Genomic DNA, 19,811 nt, shown 5'->3' on the forward strand with positions numbered 1-19,811 from the left:
TTCCTTGCTGAGAAAAAGAATTCAGCGATATTCTCCCATTTGCTTTTGAAAGAAGAGAAATATGGCTCTGTTCCACCCGGCTCACCAGTGGTCAGAGTTTAAGGTTATCTCTCTTGTTCCCTGAACATTGCTGTTATCCTTTTCTTTTTTCAAGGTGCCCACATTTCATATTGTTCAAACACGCATGCTCTACAAACAATTTGTGCAGTTAACGCAATCATCACAGGGTCCTGAGGTGACATACATCCTACTCAGCTTATGAAGATGACGGTATTAAGAGATTAAAGACAGGCATAGGAAATCACAAGGGTATTGATTGGGGAAGTGATAAGTGTCCATGAAATCTTCACAATTTATGTTCAGAGATTGCAGTAAAGACAGGTGTAAGAAATTATAAAAGTATTAATTTGGGGAACTAATAAATGTCCATGAAATTCTCACAATCCACATTCTTCTGCCATGGCTTCAGCCAATCCCTCCATTCGGGGTTCCTGACTTCCCGCAACACCAGTGAGCTGTTGCTTCATTACATCTGGCCTTGACATGGGAATTCTTTGTATCAATGCACCATGGCCATGCACAAAATTTTTTGAATCCTAGAAGAAAGGGAGCCATACTGTGGAATCATCTTTTACCTTACCAATGGGTTACCTTTTTTCTTCTTAAATAACATGACTCAAAGATTGTCAGGGCCACTACAGATAAAATGACATTTCTAGGCTTCTCTTGTGGGAAATTAATAATCAAAAAATTTAGCCCATTTGCTATATAGATAGCAAGTCTTCCAAAATTATCTCTGAAACTTCCACACCTTAATTACTTTGGGGCATAATTTACAGTTTATGTAATCCAGTATATGTGGACTTAATTTTAATTGTATTTCTATATATATATATATATATATATATATATATATATTTTTTTTTTTTTTTTTTTTTTTTTGGGACAGGGTCTCACTTTGTCACCCAGGCTGGATGGAATGCAGTGATGCAGTCATGGCTCACTGCAGCCCTGACCTCCCAGGCTCAAGTGATCCTCCTCCCTTAGCCTCCTGAGTAGCTGGGAGTATAGGCACAGGCCATTACACCCAGCTAATTTTTGTATTTTTTGTACAGACAGGGCTAGGCTATGTTGCCCAGGCTGGTCTCAAACTCCTGAGCTCAAGATATTTACCCACCTTGGCCTCCCAAAGTGCTGGGATTACAGGTGTGAGCCACTGTGCCCGGCCAATATATACTTTCTTGTCCCAATTTTGTTTTAAAATCTAATTTAGAATTCTCTAACTTGATTTCTCATGATCTGATCCAATCAGGTTCTTTTATCATAGGTGAGGCTTGAGAGATCAGCTGATTTGTCCAAGACCATGCCACCCGATAGAGGAAAAGCTGGGAATAGTAACTGAGTCTGTTGACTTTCAATTCAGTGCTTTTCCCACGATGCTGTGTATAATTTTAAATAACTATACTGTAAATGAATCATACAGTAAATCTTTTTTCTTTTTTTATGATACTTGGTCCATCAGAAAAAAATTTTTAATGAAAGAAATGTCATTTAATATGATATTGATATTTTATTCTGACTGTTATTAGTTTAAATATGCATATACTTTATGTATGGGGGTTGTACAGTAGTCATTATTACCTCATTTTATAATACAATGTTAAGTCTCAAATGAAACTTGTTTTTTAGTTAAAGGTTTCCAGAGTGACTCCATTCAGAGTAGAAAAACTATAAGCTGGAATGTTTTAAGATTGTTCAGTAATCGTTTTTCGGTTAAGGCAAGTCTAACCTGGGATGCTTAAGTTACTTTGGAATTGACTAAATAATTTTCCATCATAATGGATCAAAGAAAAGCTCCTTTGACTCCTCACTGCTCCCTCTTCTTCCTCTCTTCCTCCTAGGAGTGAAGTGCACCCAGTGGTCTGAGGAGGCTTCGATGGTGTTTCGAAATCATGTGGAGAAGAAACCTCTGGTGGCACTGGTGCAGACAGTCATTGAAAATGCTAACCCTTGGGACCGGAAAGTAGTGGTCTATTTAGTGGACACATCGTTGCCAGACACCGATATCTGGATTCATGATTTTATGTCAGAGTATCTGATAGAGCTTTCAAAAGTTAATTAATGACTGCCTCTGAAACCTTGACAACTAATTCAGATTTTTTAGCAATAACAAAATGTGGTAGGCTTAAAAAAAATCTTCTCTCTGCTACATGGCTCTGACTGCTGTGGAGGATTGAAAAGAATATGCTTATGTTTGATGAAAGATATTTAACAAGTTTTGTTTTAACATAGTTGACTTTTCAAAGAAAATTGTACTTGAATTATTACTATAATATTAGAATAAAAATGTTTATCAATATAAAAGCTGACTACCTTGTAATTTCTAGGCTTCATGATCTTAAGATGAAAGCTTCCGTTTCGTGTTGTCTTCCTTGCAGAGCTGGGTTCTTCTCCAGTGAAGCTGAGACTATTATGACTTAACTCTACCCTGATGTAGTAGTGTATCTCAAAGCAAGTGATCACCAAAGCATGTGAGGACTTATCCTGAGTCTTAACACATCAGCATTTCTAGAGGAGCAGCCCAGGCAAACCAACGTGACCCTCAACCCAAATCTTGAGTGGCTTCTCTTCTCATTGCCCACAGAGTCCAGCTAGGACCCAAGCTTTCTACAATCCTCCTACCCAACCTCCTTATCTACCACTCCCTGCCACACTGTACCTTTATTTGGTCACTGAACCTCTGCTTATTCCATTCTGTCAAGCTGCATCTCATTCTCCTCCCATCATTTTTGCTTGTCAGTGTCCTGCCTGACCTGGGCCAATCATGAAGATTTCTCTGGTGCCCCTTTCTACTCCATCGTACTTTGATCATGCCTCTCTTGGTGCCCATATGTCACTGTGTTTTATAGTATATGACTAGTCTGTGCACCGATTACCCCAGCTAGATCATGGTCTCCCTGAAAGAGGGATGGGTCTTAGTCATCTCCGGTGATATACTGGTAAATGTTTGACAACTGGTTCTGTTGAGTGGGGAGCTGAGCCTTGATTTGTAGTGTCTGAAAATTCTCGTATTGTAAATAGTCCCACCATTGTTGATTTTCAGCTAATAATATGACATGACTGAATGTGTAGTTGGGAAGAGACTCACCTAAGCAGCTCTTGAGACCCCATATGACAGGCTCTCCAGCACACCACCGCCTGAGCATCCACAGCCGTCAGAATGGCATCTTACACACATCAGGCACTCCTTTTGTGCTTGCTAATTGATGGGCAGATAGATTGGCAGACAGGTTATAGGCTTTAGCAGTGGTCCAAAGATGAGGTGGGGAGGCCCTGGACTAAGAGTGGAGCAATGGTGTTGAAGAAAAAGTGTTGATGACCTTGTAAAGTTTTTAATTATAATTATTAGACAGCTTAGATACAGATTGGGAAGAGTGAAGCCAAGTCTTAAGGTATGAGAGCCAAGGACCGTACTCAGATGGAGTGGGGGAGTGGGAAGCTTAAAAATTTGATTTTGAACACACTGAATTTGAGCTAATAGACTTCCATGTGAAGATATGCAGAATCTTGGAAATGTGGAATAAACTTCAGGGGCAAAAACCAGGCTGGAAATAAAAATTCTCAAAGTCATTTGTTTGTTTTTATTTGAGAAAAATCTAGAAACAAATGAGAACAGAAAGAGGAAGGTAGAGACAAAATATTTGAAGTTTTTCATTTTAAACGTCAAAATTAGCTTTTTAAAACTCAATATTTACAACAAGTGATTCAAAATTCAGGAATACTGAATGCCAGTGATTAATCACTTATGAAATAAAAATATCCCAACACAGAAATGTTTAAGTGAAATAAACTGGTATGTTTTTAATAGTTGTTTCATTCTCTAATAAAAAAATGCAAAAATCCTCAAATTGTCTACAAGTTAGGAAAAGGTTTCTATTTCACTGACTTTAGAGATGTTTACTTTTTAAAATAAAGCAATACATTGTTTCTTGATGTAACCACAAAATTAGTGCTAAGTCAGTGTGACACAAACAAATGAAATGTGAACCCTTTCTCATACCATATTCAAAAGTCAATTGCAGGTGGATTGAAAACCTAAACATTGGCCAGGCATGGTGGCTCATGCCTGTAATCCCAGCACTTTGAGGTGGGCGGATCACTTAGGAGTTTGAGACCAGCCTGGGCAACGTGGCAAAACTCTGTCTCTACCAAAAAATTAGCTGGATGTGGTGGTGCACAACTATAGTTCTAGCTATTCAGGAGGCTGAGGTGGGAGGATCACCTGATCCTGGGAGGCAGAAGTTGTAGTGAGCCGAGATCGCGCCACTGCACTCCAGCCTGGATGACAGAGACCCTGTCGCAAAAAAAAAAAAAAAAAAAAAAAACCTAAACACGAGGCTGGGCACAGCGGCTCATGCCTGTAATACCAGCACTTTGGGAGGCTGAGGCGGGAGGATTGCTTGAGCATAGGAGTTTCAGAGCAGCCGGGGCAATATAGCAAGTCTCCTATCTCTACAAAAAAACATTTTTTTAAATAGCTGGGCATGGTGGCTCATGCCTGTAATCCCAGCACTTTGAGGGGCTGATGTGGGGTTAAGGGGTTGGCTTGAGCCCAGGAGGTTGAGGCTGCAATGAGCCGTGATCACGCCACTCTACTCCAGCCTGGCCAACAAAGCGCGAGACTCTACCTCAAAAACAAAAACAAAAACAAAAAAACCTAAACATGAAAGGCTAAGGTGGGAAGATAACATAGGAAGATAACTTTATAACCCAGGAACAGGAAAGAGTTCTTAAACAGGACACAGAGTGCTGCCAATAGGGGAAAAGATTGATAGACTGTATTTAAGAACACCTGTTTATCAAAATACGTTAATAAGGTGAAAAGGCAAAAGAGTGGAATATAACTGAGGATACACACACCATTGAATCTATTCAATACACAGGACTATCCAGAAGAAAAATGGACAATAAATTTGAACAATTCACAAAACAAATCCAACTGGCCAATAAATATGAAGTGATACGCAACCCATTAGGATATAGGGAAATGCAAGTTCGAACCACAATGAGATACCATTACTCACATATCAGAATTTCTAAAGTGTTTAAATTTTTGTAACTTCCAAGTGTTGTTGAAGATGGGAAACTGCACTGTACAATGGTACTATAACTTTGGAAGAGGTCAGCCTTATCTCTGTTGAAGTTGAGGTTAGGCTTTCTCTATCACCCAGCACTTCCAACAGCAGGCTGTGCGCGTGGACAGGAGGATTCTGGCAAGGAATGTTCACAGCAGCACTATTTGTAATAGCTAAAACCTGGAAACAACCTAAATGCCCATTAATAGTCAAATGGATTTTTTTTTTAAACTGTGGTATATTCATACAGTGGAAAACTACAGCTGCATGAAACCACAGATTAACAACAGATTTGAACAAATGAAGACATACTACAGAGGGAAGAAAAAAACAAGGACACGATCACCGTAAGGGTCAAGAAAGTGATCATCTTTAGAGGGGAGTTGGGACCCAGGAGGGACAGGTTGGCTTCTGGGCTGTGGGCAATGTTCTCTGAGTGATTGGTTGCACAGGTGTTCACGTTGTAAAAAGTCATGAAGCTGCACATTTATTTTGTTTACACATACAACATAACTTACGTTGTATGTTCTTATATGTTCGATTCACAACAAAAAATGTTTTAAAATAATCCGAAATATTAGATCACTGCTTATTTTTAAATGTATGGCATATACCTCTTGAAAAGAGCGTTCTAATTGTGAGGACTTTAGAGGAATTCATTTTCTTGAGAAACAAAATTTGGTTAATGAGTGTTACTCATTAATAATCTATACATCAGGATTAAGAGCTGATTTTATTAAGGTCTACCCTACCAAAAGCTTTCCCATAATAATCCAAAATAAGACGTTTTCCTATTTCTGTATAAATTCCTTTGCATGAGACATTTGTTTATTAAAACATTTAAAATTGTGTTTAGGATAAACCACCTAAAGTGGTTTGCTCTGAAAAAAAAAAAAGCCTTTTAAGAACGTGGGTCTTTTTGTTGTGGTCATTTAAAATCAGTATTTTAGACACTCCACTCGTTCTCAGTGTAGAGAGAATGCATTCGATTGCGTGTTGGAACTACGTGTAGACAAAACTTTTGATCCATCGCGGTTAAAGCTTCCGGCTCAGAGCCCACCTGGCCGCGCTGCTGGGAAACGGACGGAGCGGCGGTTCAATCAGAGGTGAAGGTGCAGCGGCCGCTTAGCTGGCTTTGGTCCATCACTTTTGGGGACTTCAGATTCTCAAAATCTTAAATTCTAGACCCCACAAGAATGCAAATCTGCCCACCTTTTCCCACATAACTGTACCGTCGCTCAAACTCTTCCTGGTACCAGCGGGGAAGCGGAGGAGACCCAGGCAGGGGCCCGCGCTTACTCGGCTGCAGCCCGACTCCCCCGCGCTCCCGGCCCGGGGCCGCGTCCCGACGGGGAGGTGCGCTGCTCCCGGGCGCCCCCGAGTGGAAGGGGAGGGAAGGAGGGAGCTTGCGGCGGGCGGGGCGGGGCGCGGTGACAGCGCAAGCCGGGCCCGCCCCTGGCTCCCACCCCCGGAGCCCACAGCGCCCGCCCGCCCGCGGCCGCCCGGGAGCTCGTCCAGCCCCGCGCTGCGCTCGCCCGCCCGCTGCCCGCCGGAGCACCGCGGCCGCCGCCCGCGTCCATCTGCCCGCCGCCCGCGCCTGTCCCGCCGCCCGCGTCCGCGCCGGCCCCACCGCTCTGCGTCCGGGTAAGCCCCCACCCCGCCTGGGGTCCCCCTCGCGCTCGCGGGGCTCCCTGCCCCCGCTCCGGGGCCTCAGCCATATCTGGGCAAAATATTCAGCTGTCGCCGCCGCCGCCAAGAGGGACTGAGCGTGGCTCCCTCTATAAATAGCTGCCGCCTCGGGTTGCCTCTGGGGCTAGGGAGCCCGGGTCTCGGGGTCCCGAGCCCGGCGCTCCCGTCCCCGCCTCCCCGCGCGCGCAGCCCTGGCCAGGGCGCCCTCCGCTCTGGACCTCCGCACCGCGTCTGTGAACGCGAGAAGGACCCGGGGTTCTGGAGGAGACGGCGCCCCGGGCTGGGGTCCTGGCGGACGGGCGCCCCCGCCGCCCGCAGGACTCCAGCGCGGCAGGGCTCTGAGCCCGCGGGGTGCTCAGCTGGGTACAGGTGCCAGCCGGAGCCGGGCTCGGGGGCGCGGCCTCTTCTCCGCCTGCAAGAGTCTGGGGGTGGGAGTGGGGGCGTAAGGGCTCGACTGGACGTGGAGCCCAGGTTCGCGCTGAGAGTGTTTGGGGCAGGAGAAGTTTCCCAAACTGCAAGAGACAAGGTTTAAAGCACCACGACACGCGCTACGCGGCCAAGTGGAGCTGGAAAGAGCTTGGAGGCGGGAGCCCCAGGTTGTCGCCGGCTCTCGGCATGGCCTTGGCAATCCTCCTCTTGTTTCTGGATCTCAGTTTCCCATTTGTAGGGGCGAGGTTTGGTAGCCGCGATGGAGCTGGGAGCCCAAGCCGTGAGAGCTGCAGGGCGCGCTCTTGACCGCCTGCACTCTCCCCACCTGTTCACCCGCTCCGGGCCTGGGACGCTGGGGTCCCAGCCGCGCACATCCGGAGAGGCTGCAGAAATCGGAGACTGGCTGCCCCAGACTCGATCGTATCCTGGGACTCACTAAGGCCGTCGGATATCCTAAGCCCTACAACCCTAGGAAGTGCACTTTTGGGGTGCCTATGGGTATCTCTCTACTGCGTAGCCGGCATTGCCTTGACAAAGCAGCCTTTGAGCCACACAGCTTCAGATGCGATGAGCTGGTCTGGGGCAGGGGTTCCAGTCCAACCGCTCCCTGGCCACAGTTTCCCGGTCTATACCGGGCCTATGATGCGTCCTCCAACCTGCGCAGCGCCGCCCCCTCCTACACCCTTCACCCACCGCTACTATTACAGACCCTGTCTCCCGCCCTCGCCCTATGCCCTCAGACTCTCGGAGACGACCTGGCCCAAGCTCCTCCGTGTCTGAATCGCAGAACCAGACCCTGAACCCAGGTGCTGGGCCCTCAGTGTGAGAATCCCTAGGGCCCCCACCCCATCTTTCTTCCAGAGGTGACTGCCATTTTGTCCTCCGTGCAGGGCCGCAGAGCCCCCTGCTCAAGGTCACACAGGGCCGGTCACACCAGAAGGTCTGCAGTCTCCCAGCCTTTCCCATCTCTTTCCGCACTCTTCCCACTACTCAGGCAGGTCCGGGAGCTCTGGGAGCACCCGATCAATGCCCCCTCTTCTTGAATCTGCTGCTATTCTGGACTTTACCTTGTCTGGACAATAGCGCCCTCATCCTGAAGTTTCCTTTTTGCTTCTACTTTACTTTCTGTTATGTGTTTTTTTCTAAAGCCATCTCAAAGACTTACAGAGAAAAGAATTAACGGGAAGTGGAGTCAGATAATAAAGTTTCCATCAGTTAGAGCCACACAACCAACAGGCAGAGTGAAAACAAGAATACTGTCACTTTGGTGTATTATCTTTAATGAGCTAGTCTTGAGAACCCGTGTTTTAGAAAGTCATTGACCCTTGAGTTCCTCCCAGCCTAAGATGAAAGCCAGTGTCCTCTAAAAATAGCCTCTGCCCCACCTTATCAGGATCTCACACCTTCTCCCTCCTTCAGGGTAGGGCGTTTTCTTGCAGTTCAGCAAAAACAGAAAACACAAAGTGGGTGTGGCAGCTCTGAGCAATGGGAGGTGGACTGGCCTGGAGGTTAGGATATCTGGCTCCAGCCCCAACTCTGCCACCCACTCAGAGGAACCTTGAGCAATGAGGGGGTGGACAAGATGGTCTCTAGTGGACCTGGAGTGGAGAGGGCTTAGAGTCTCCCTTGGAAGCCTTTCTAGCATGACCCATCCTGTAAGGAGGAGCTGGGGAAGGAGTGAGAGAGAGTGGCTTTCCCAAGTGCCAAGGGAGGACAGAGGTGGGCAGTGTCACTTGCTGTGGACAGACAGAAGTAGGGGGATGAGGACTGGGAAAGGACCATCAGGATTGGCAGGGATCATGAGTGACTTTGACCAGGGCATTGCGGCAGGCTCAAAAAATGAGATCTGCCAGTGACCCAGCCTGTCTGCGCCTCGTTTCCTCCTCTATACAATGGAGACAACAATAGCCCCATTTCATAGGGGCTGCTTGTGAGAATTAAGTGAGATGATTCAGGGCAAGCCCTCAGCCCAGAGCCTGATATTGCAATGATAGTATTAGTTGTGGTGAGGGGGAAAGGCAGGAGCTAACAGGAGCTGAAGAAGTTCTCCACTTCTTCAGGCTGTAGACGGAAGAAGGCTCTCCACAGAGCCAGCAACTCTTTCTAAAAGCTTGGATGAGAAAGGAAGGGAGAGGGAAGGTAGCAGGAACTGAGGACAAGGGACAGAAGGGAGGCAGGCATTCTAGGATAAAGAGTATGGCAAGAAGTGAGAAGAACCCAGGAGAGGGGAGGGAGTTAAAGGAGAATCTAAAAGGTGTCCCCATAATGAGGATTGGGGACCTTCCTTAGTGACTTGCAGAATGTCACAGACTCTGCAGGTGGCCTTCATCCCCTGGAATGAGCACAAAAAGGTAAAATGAAGCAGATCCTGGCTCAGACCCCTGTGTCTCTGGCAGACCAGTATCTGCGATGGAGGATGGTGATGGGCTGTGAAGAGTGTTTTGACCCTGCTCCGGGGCCTCATGACGTTAGCTTATTTATTTCTGAAATGACATCATCTATCGATGACTCCTGCTGAGCCCAGTCGTAATGGCCTTTTCCAGTCAATGTTTTGATTTTTCAGTCTTACTAATGGACCAGCCAGGCTGCCAACATTTCTAAAGAGGCCAGTTCACTTTTCCCTTAAAGCCAGAACACCAGATACATCAATTATTGGGCTGCTAGGAGCCATTATCAGTTTAAAACCACAGGCCTGTTTCTATGGAAAAGCATGAACCAGATAGCACAATTCCGGGGCCATTTCCTCTCTTTTGTTTTGTTTTGTAAAATCTTCCTTTGGCTAATCATGATAGAACCTAATTCTCTTTGCTCTTAATGACTGAGAGAATGAGCTCATTGGAGTCAACCTAGGACACGGTCTGGGAGGTTTTCTTTCGTGTTAGGTGGTGTTGGGTCTTTGTCTGATCTGAAAAACTAAACAAACTCAAGCATGCCTTTTGTTTCTCCTTCTCTTATGTCCTTTTGGTTTTCTTTCAGAGAAAAAAATGATTTGTGAAAGGGTTGGACATTACCATCTGTGAGGAGGAAAGAGGGAGGGAGAGGGAGACAAGGGCTTGCGTCCATCCACGCATGTCCATCCCTGTCTCAGTTCATGTTCTCAGGGGCCCCAGCCTCAGGCCCCACTCACTCTGGGGCTTTGGTGACCCCAGGGCCATTTCCAGCGATGATTCTGGAAGGTGATGAGTTGTGACCACTGCGTTGTTGCTCTCCGTGCCCAAAGGAATGAAGGAAAGCAGAACTGCCTCTGGGCATCCTTCAGCCTCCTTCACAGACTCATCGCTGCTGCCCATCGCTTTGCTGTTGGTGCCTTGGTGCCACTCCTACCCCTGTTCTCTTTCCACCGCACACTGTCTCACAGTCTCATTCACTCCCACGACTCCAATCACCTCACAACTCCCTAATTCTTGCATCAAGCTGGACTGTGCTCCTCATCTATAGACATCTCTGCCTCCTGATTCCTTTCTCTTCACCACCCCATTCATTTGCCCACCAAATCCTGTCAATGCTACCTTCCTTAATTTCTCTTATATCCATTTCTATCGCCACATCCACTACCCCAGTTAGGACTTCATCTCTCCCCTAAGCTGCTCTCAGAGCCTGTTAAAGGTATTTCTGCCTCAAGTCATTCCTTCTTCCATGCTGCTCTTAAAAGATCTTCACCTGCGTCAATTCTCTCCCTTCAGGGACTCCCCATTTCCTAAGGGATAAAGACCAAATTCCTTAGCCTCTAAGACCGGGCCTCAAGCTACTACTCCAAAATCATCTCTAGGCACTCCTCCAAATTCTCTTTACCTTCTGGCCATGGCAAAAGCATGCTGTGCCTTCATGCCTCCCTGCCTTTCCCCTGCTGCTCTTTCGGCCTTCAGTGCTGTTCTGCCTCTTCTCAGTCTGTGAACTTGTAATCACCCTTGAAAGCAAAGTTCTTCATTGATTTACCTGTACCTTCACAGCCCCCTGTGCCAACTCAGAGCACCAGCCAGAGTGTGTTCTAAATGGAATCACCCAGTGATGTATCTCTGTCTCTGGCTAGACTAAAAGCTCCCTGAGGATGAGGTTTCTGACTCATTTATTTCTGCTTCCCCATGTGCAGCTCAGAGCTTAATGTGTGACATAGTACAGGCACTTCAGGTTTTAATAAATGGCTGACCACCGAATGAATGAATGAATGCATGAAATAAATGAATGAAGGCTCTGTGATAACCGTGACAGTCACACAACACCAACCAGCATTTACAGCATGTTCTTCTACCCGACCAAATCATCAGCTCTATGAGGGCAGAGACCACACCCATTCTGCTCCCCACTGCCAGCTCCCCAGCTCCTATCAGTCCCATCATGATAAGTAGTTAGTGTGTGAATCCATGAGCTCATTTGAAATTCACAGTAACCCCATGAGGGAGGAACAGCAAGTATTGTTACCTACCTTTTGTAATAGGACAGTGAACCCTAGTAGGAATTGTCTCAGGTCATCCAGTTGTCCCAGGTCATCCAATTTCAGAAAACTGAAGTGCTCTCCAGTGTTTGACAAACTTGAGAAATGAGTCTTCTTGTTTTATATCCGTGCTTCTCTAACTTCAATGTGCATTGAAATCACTTGGGATCTTTTCAGAAATGCAGATTCTGGTTCAGTAGGTATGAGACGGGGCTTGAGATTCTGAGTTTCTAAAAAGCTCTTTGCTTCTAATACGCTCTAATAAGTTGATTAGAAAATAAACTTAATAATTCCTAATAAGCTCTAATAAACATCTAGTCAGGTGGTGTTGATTAGTATCTACAAACCACCACATTTTGAACACCAAGGTGAGTGCTAGTTACCACAAAGCTTCCTCCTGGCCATTGCATTAAGATAGCGGATTTTTAAATCTACAAATGAATTCATTTGTGCCTTGGATCAAAATCAAGGGCTCTTTCTGGTCAGTAAACTTGCAAGTTTGGATCTATGAGCACAAGATGGGTGCCTGGCCAGTGCTGGGGTGGGAACCTGAGACACCTGAGACCCTGAGACATCAAAACCACTCAGAAGTGTGCAAAGTGAAGGTAAGAGAGAGGGAAACGTGAGGACAGACTTCCTCCATGCAAACCGAGAGATTTAAAAATTCAGAATGGATAGCAACATTGCACGCATTTGCTTATTATGGTTTTACGTTGTATTCCACTTACAGCATTAAAAAGGCTTGAGATGGCTTAAAAAATAAACTACATGACCAATGCAACTAGTAAGAACAGAAATTCTAGAAAGACAGGCAGAAACTCTGAAGATTAAGATCACGAAACTCCTGGAGAATCTGATTAGAGCTTATGAATTCTTGCTCCACAAAAATGAATATATTCATATACACAACAATTTGCATATCATTTCAGTGGGTGTGTGATTCCCCTGAAGCCTATTCAAAAGTCCGGGTTAAGAGCACCCGATACAGAGAATAAAGAGAGAAAACTATGCCAGCACCCTGGCTGAAGATGACAACTGTATTTGGACACTCAAATTGGCTCTGAGATGACTCATGGCAGCCAAGGGGAAAGGGGGGACAAGATGAATGGGAGGACCCTTGTTGTCTGATAGTAGAAGGAAGAACATCAATCAGTCTTTCAGGATAGGGAACTATTTTCTTAGCCCCAATCCTCAGTATATTGTCAAGACAGGCCACTAGACAGAGGGCATAGTGGTTAGGGCAGACTCCGGATCAGTCTGCACAAGGCCAGGGAACCTAGGAGCAATGAAGGGCAGACTCAAATCCTTCATTAGTCCTTTGGGGGGCCTTAAATAGCAATTGACACATAATGAGACACAGTCTGTCTTCCTGATTCTCACACACACACACACACACACGGACTCTGGAGACCACCTTGCTGGATTCAAATCCAAGGTCTACTAGTTACTGGCTCTGTAATCTCAGGTAACTTTTAACAGTTCTTTCTTTTTTTTTTTTTTTTTTGAGACAGAGTCTCGCTCTGTCGCCCAGGCTGGAGGGCAGTGGGGCGATCTCAGCTCACTGCAACCTCTGCCTCCCGGGTTCAAGCAATTCTCCTGTCTCAGCCTCCCAAGTAGCTGGGACTACAGGTGCGCACCACCACACCTGGCAAATTTTTGTATTTTTTAGTAGAGAAGGGGTTTTGCCGTGTTGGTCAGGCTGGTCTCGAACTCCTGACCTCAGGTGATCCACCCACCTCGGCCTCCCACAGTGCTGGAATTACAGGCACGAGCCACTGCACCCAGCCAACTTTTAACATTTCTGTGCCTAGTGTCCCCATCTATAAAGTGGGGTTGTTGTGGGGATGAAATTAGTTCTTATATGTAAAATGCTTAGGACGTGCCTGGGACATTATGTAAGTGTGAGCTGTTATGTTATGGGAAGGCGGCAGCATGGAGTACTGGTAATGAGTACTGATTGCCTGCCTGGATTTAAATCCTGGCTCTACCACTTATCAGCTTTGTGACCTTGGTCAGTGTACTTACTGGGTTAAACAGGGTCCCTCCAAAAGTCATGCCCACCTAGCACCCCAGAATGTGACCCTTCTCTGGAAATATGGTCTTTACAAATGTAATTAATGAAGTTAAAATGAGGTCACACTGGATTAGGGTAGGTCCTAACTACCCTATGACTGGTGTCTTAAGAAGAAGAGTGGACGCATGCCATTAAAAAGGCTTGAGATGGCTTAAAATAAACCTATATAGGCAGCATAACTAGTAAGAACAGATGATGATGGAGTCAGAGATTGGAGTGATGTGGCTGCAAACCAAGGAATGTCAGGGATGGCCAGCAGACACCAGAAGGTAGGAATGAGGCATGGAATAGATTCCCTGTCAAAGCGTCCAGAAGGAATCAACTCTGCTGACACCTTGATTTTGGACTTCTGGTCCTCTGAACTGAGACAGAGTAAATCTCTGTTGTTTTAAGCCATCCAGTTTGTGGTCATTTATTATGGCAGCCCTATAAAACTAACATAGTCTGCACTTCTTCATCTGTAAAATGGGGATAATAAAAGTATCTGCTTCACAATTATTAAGATTGCAAGAAATAATCCATGTAAAGAGCTTAGCATTGTGCCTGGTATGCAGTAAGAATAAAACAAAGCTTGCTATTATAAGGTACAGTGACAAGTGGCCAACAGTAGCCTCAAGGATGGTGTTAAACAGTAGTCTGTTGTATGTCTCTAATTTATTTACTCAAGGATGGTGTTAGCAGTAGTCTGTTGTATGTCTCTAATTTATTTACTCAATGTCTTATTGAATTTTTATGCCGTTTTGGGGGTTTTGGGTTTTTTTTCGCTAATAGAGTTTTTTGTTGTTTTTTTTTTTTTAGACAAGGTCTCACTCTTTCACCCAGGCTGGAGTGCAGTGGCTCACTGCAACCTCCACCTTCTGGGCTCAAGCAGTCCTCCCCCGAACCCCAGAAGCTGGGACCACAGGTGCATGCCACCATGCCCAGCTAATTTTTTGTATTTTTAGGTGAGACGGGGTTTCACCATGTTGCCCAGGCTGGTCTCGAACTGAAAAAGGGTATACCAATGTAACTTCTCTTCTGTGTGAGGACACTGGTCTCCCCACATCTTGTCAACACTGGGAATTCTCAGACTTTTAAATCTCTGTCAATCTGACCTTACTGATATCTCATTCCACAATTTGCTTTTTTATAATTATAAGTGAGTTTTGTTATTATTTATATGTGTATTAGCCATTAGTATTTCCTTTTGTGTGAACTGTCTATTCCTTTCCTCTTTCCACATTTTCTGCCCTGTTCTGTTTTTTTATTGGAGGAACTCTTTGTCTATTAAACAAATCAGCCTTTTGTTTAATATGAAGCAAATATATTTTCCCCCAGTTTGCCATTTGCTTTTTGGTATTGTTCATATTAATTTTCATATTGGTTTTTTGGAAAATACAAAAACGTGTTTCATAAAGCTCTATCTTACATTAACACCTGCTATGAGGCAATGTGATGAAGTTCATGTTTGTAAAATGGAGAATGAGGATAGGAATGAATTCCACAAGCTTTTCTACAAGTTAGCTTTTTTTTTTTTTGACACCGAGTCTCACTCTGTGGCCCAGGCAAGAGTGCAGTGACACAATCTCGGCTCACTGCAAACTCCACTGCCCAGGTTCAAGCGATTCTTTTGCCTCAGCCTCCCGAGTAGCTGGAATTATAGGTGCCCACCACCACGCCTGGCTAATTTTTGTATTTTTAGTAGAGACGGGGTGTCACCATGTTGGCCAGGCTGGTCTTGAACTCCTGACCTCAGGGGATCCAGCCACCTCAGCCTCCCAAAGTGCTGGGATTACAGGTGTGAGCCATCACACCCGGCCTACAGGTTAGCTTTTATTCTACCAGTGCTTTTGACTTATGGCTATCAAAGCTAATAATAATGCTAGGCATTTATTCATTCATTCATTCAACCAATATGTCTTCAGCACTGGACAGGTGCAGGGCTTTGTGAAGGACCATGGGAGACAGAGATGTTTGTCCTCAGGTAGCTTTTAGTCTTGTGGGAGTAGGGATGCCTGAAGATAATGCAATAACTCCCAAAGAACTCTGATGGCCTCTCTTGTTTGTATTACAATCGTTGGCTTCCTAGAACTCTCTTCTCTTGGTATGGAGGAAAATGAAATGGAAGGGGCAGAGCGTGGGGAGAGCTAAGTGTGGCCTGAACCAGAAAAGTTGCGGAGATGTAGGAGGAGTGGAGGGCAGCATGGTTTGAGGGCAGGTGGGCAGGCCAGCTGAGACAGGGAGATGTCTTCAGACTCTTTTCCTGGAACCCTGTTGCTTACAAATGATTGCTGTGGTGACTCAGACATCGTGATGACCCCAAGAGATGCAAAATGAAAACATGCACCCGCGCGCGCGCACACACACACACACACACACACACGCACAGGCTTTTCCAATTTAAACCACTTGACAACTTTGACGTTTAGAGCATCGAGCATGGCTCATTGTGTTCTGGGATGAAGCTCATAGCAACTGCAGAAAGTGATGGAGTCAAACACTATGTTTAGTGTGTTTGTTTTTTTAGAAGGTACTTTCCCATATGACTAAGAGAATGAAATCAGCCAGTGAAAATAACTGCAAATGAGCCAGAAAACAAGTCTGTTAACAATAGCTGGTCTCTAAGTCCCCATCCTCCTCCATTCAGGGGCTCCACACACATCTGTCATAATAGAACTAGGCCTTAAAGGGCCTTAAATCCTATATTGTCAACTCCCCAACAACCACCATCAATCAAGACATCAACCCTCTCTGGAAGACCTCATCCAAGGGCTCTGCCATCGCTGCTCACAGCCTATAGAGACAGGTGCTCACTACTTCCCGGCTTAGCCCAGTGTACCCCTGGGCAGTTTTTGTTTGTTTGCTTGTTTGTTTGTTTTTTAAGTCTCATTCTGTCACCCAGGCTGGAGTACAGTGGTGCAAACAGGACTCACTGCAGCCTCTTCCTCCTGGGCTCAAGCAGTCCTCCCACTTCAGCCTCCTGAGTAGCTGGGACTACAGGAGTGCGCCATCACACCTAGCTAATTTTTAAATTGTTTGTAGAGTTCTCACCATGTTGCCCAGGCTGGTTTCAAACTCCTGGCCTCAAGCGATCCGCCTGCCTCTGCCTCCCAAATTGCTGGGATTACCAGTGTGAGTCACTGTGCCCAGCTGGCCCTCGGGCAGTTTTTATTGTTAGAAAGTTCCTTGTGCTGATCAGAAATCTACTTCCTGGTAATTTCAATAAATCTATGTCTTCTGCCCTCTGGGGAGCCACAGACCTCTTCTGTTCCCTCTTCCCCAGGTGAGCCCAGTAGAGGTTTGGAGAGTGTGACCATGTTCCTCCTGATCCTTCAACTGTTCTTCATATGACAACCTTGTTCACCTTCTCTGGACTCAGCACCACTCAAGAGAGAAGGCCTAATTCACAGCAGAGGTCATCCCCATGTCCAGAAGGCATATGAAACGTGCTCAGCATCATTATCGTCAGGGAAATGCACAATGAGTTCCCACTACCTGCCCACCAGAATGGCTAACAGGAAGGTGCTGACAGTACCAAGTGTTGACAAGGTTGTGGAGCAGCTGGAACTATCATACGTTGTTGGTAGAAATGTAAAATTGTAAAATTACTTTGGAAAACTGACAATATCTACTGAAACTAAATGTATGCCCACTCTATGACCTAGCAATTCCACTCCTGGGTACACACCCAAAAGAAGGAAGTGCTTATTTCTACCAAAAGACATATTCATAGCACTGTTTATAATTACCAAATACTGGAAATGACCTAAATGACCATTAAAAGTAGAGTAAATAAATAAATTATGGTATATTTCAAATAATGGAATACTACACATCAATAAGAAAGAACAAACTGTTACTACACAAAATAGCACAGGTGAATCTCACAGATACAATGTTGAATGAAAGAAACCAGATGCAAAAAAAAAACAACCCAAAAAACACATCCACTATATGTTTCCATACAATGTTCAAAAAGCCAAAACTAATCTACAGTCTTAAAGGTCAGAATAGTACTATAAATATATTATTTTTATATATATTATAAATAGTTACTTTTGAGGGAGATTGACTAGGAGGGAGTTTAAGCAAGTTTTCTTGGGGGCTGGAAATGTTTAGTATCTTCGTTTGAGTGTCTACATAGGTATATAAATGTGGGAAAATTACATGAGTTTTATACTTAAGCCTTGCACACTTGACTGTATATAGCCAGTGTTTTGCTTAAAAAAGATAATTACCACCCACCCCCACAAAAGAGTGTGGCCCAGAGTTGAGCTCCAGCATGAAGCCAAGCAAGACTGTCATTGCCCTTACTTTGGCACTACACTTTTATTACAGCAGCTAAGGTCTCACCATGGCTTTGGGGATGAGCACCTCGAACTGTTGATTTATGCTGGGTCTATAGTCACTGGAGAGCCCCACATCTTTCTCATGGCTGCTCAGCCACGTCCACTCATCCAGTGCTTGCAGGCTTCAGGCTGGGCCTGAAGGAAGGTGAGGGAAACCATTTATCGAGCTGTATCATCCCTTCTCTCACGTCCCCTTTACAGTACACCTTGGGAGAACATTCAGTCTGTGTCCTGCTCTCACTTTGCAGAAGAAACCCCGAATCTCAGAGGCACAAAGTGGTATGCCTGAGGCTGCCCAGTCAGCTAGAGCCAGGGGCAGGGATTTCAGTCCAGGTTTGCATGACCCCTAGTTCAAGCTCTCATCTTTAACCAGGCCGACCCAAGATGAGGCCTCACCTGTAAAGGAAACTAAGGGCCCAGGGCATCTGTTCTGCTCCAAGGGTGGTGGATGAAGAGAGGACGGGTGTGACATTATCCCAGGATCTCTGTGTGAGTCTTATCTCCCCATGTTAATTATAAGCGCCTGAGAGCTAGGACCTCTTATTAATTTCTGTCTCTCCCAAAAAGACCCAGCATGCCCTCCCCATAGTGGGTACCCAGTAAATACTCACCCAGTGAATTAGGTTGTAGAAACTGAGATCCAGAGAAGTACAGCAATTTGCTCAAGGTCATATGGCAGGTCCTCAACTAAAGTCAGGACTTGTAACCAGGCCTGTGCAATGCTCCTTCTGCCATTGCAAAGTGGCCCTAGTGTCCTCTAGACCCCGGGACTAGAAATTTCAATGGATTGGAAGACACTAGGGAGGAAAAGGACCTTCACATGTGAGCCAAGGCTGAGTCTGGCCCTGGGGCCTTCAGAGCGTGTGCCCTGGGGCTAAGGCTGGAAACAGGTTGTACACCTGTGCAGGTGCATAGAGCTCTGCTTTCAGAGGGACACTGTGCTTGGTGGAATGTTCTGCAGTCACTGTCTTAAATTTTTTTTTTTTTTTTGAAACAGAGTCTCACTCTGTTGTCCAGGCTGGAGCACAGCAGCACGATCTTGGCTCACAGCAACCTCTGTCTCCCAGGTTCAAGTGATTCCCCTGCCTCAGCCTCCCGAGTAGCTTGGATTACAGGTGTCTGCCACCACACCTGGCTAATGTTTTTTTTTGGAGGGGGGGGGGGTTGTGTTTTCTTTTTTTTTTTTTGTATTTTTAGTAGAGACAGGGTTTCACCATGTTGGCCAGGCTAGCGTTGAACTCTTGACCTCAAGTGATCCGTCCGCCTTGGCCTCCTAAAGTGTTGGGATTACAGGCGTGAACCACCGCACCTGGCCGAAATTCTTAATAATTTTATCTTTGAATTTATATTTTTAAGTGAAGTTCCAATGGAGTATGTGCCAGGGCTCAGAACCTCAGCTTGCATGAGGTCCCACCTCTTGTTGCCTCACTACTTCCTGGGGATGGGTTCTTGGACTAGAGCTCCCTTGCCCCTGGCACCCTCTGGTTCCATTCAGCCTCCCCCTTCCCACTCCTGCTGGGCTGCCAGTGAGGCCGCCTGGTGTATTCAGCTGGAAACTCTGCAGGGCAAGCCTTTCATCCACTGCTCATACAGGTACCTAATGTCCTGGCACAGGGGTTGTAATACCCTTGGGAATTGCCCATGATATTGCAGCCGCTGTGCCAGGACATTAGGTAATCTGAATTAGAAGTGGATGAAAGGATTGTGTTGCGGCAGCAGCCAGG

The 19,811-nt window shown here is 45.8% G+C and overlaps 2 protein-coding genes across 3 annotated transcripts in view; both read left to right on the forward strand.

Annotated features, from left to right (window-relative positions):
* The window catches only part of TDRD7 (tudor domain containing 7), an 85,465-nt gene extending 83,101 nt beyond the window's left edge, over window positions 1-2,364 (forward strand). For both annotated transcript variants that reach the window (XM_054502170.2, XM_054502171.2), the window contains one exon: window positions 1,902-2,364. In XM_054502170.2, the coding sequence (XP_054358145.1) occupies window positions 1,902-2,122 (221 nt within the window). In that variant the 3' untranslated portion in view covers window positions 2,123-2,364. The remainder of the gene's footprint in view (window positions 1-1,901) is intronic.
* A 4,241-nt stretch (window positions 2,365-6,605) lies between these two features.
* Window positions 6,606-19,811, forward strand: part of TMOD1 (tropomodulin 1) — a 93,976-nt gene continuing 80,770 nt past the window's right edge. Inside the window, exon 1 of the mRNA XM_054502180.2 lies at window positions 6,606-6,779. The gene's annotated coding sequence lies outside the window, so the exon portion shown is untranslated. The remainder of the gene's footprint in view (window positions 6,780-19,811) is intronic.

This window comes from Pongo pygmaeus, chromosome 13 (assembly GCF_028885625.2).
Source record: "Pongo pygmaeus isolate AG05252 chromosome 13, NHGRI_mPonPyg2-v2.0_pri, whole genome shotgun sequence".
In the NCBI taxonomy this organism is placed as follows: domain Eukaryota; kingdom Metazoa; phylum Chordata; class Mammalia; order Primates; family Hominidae; genus Pongo; species Pongo pygmaeus.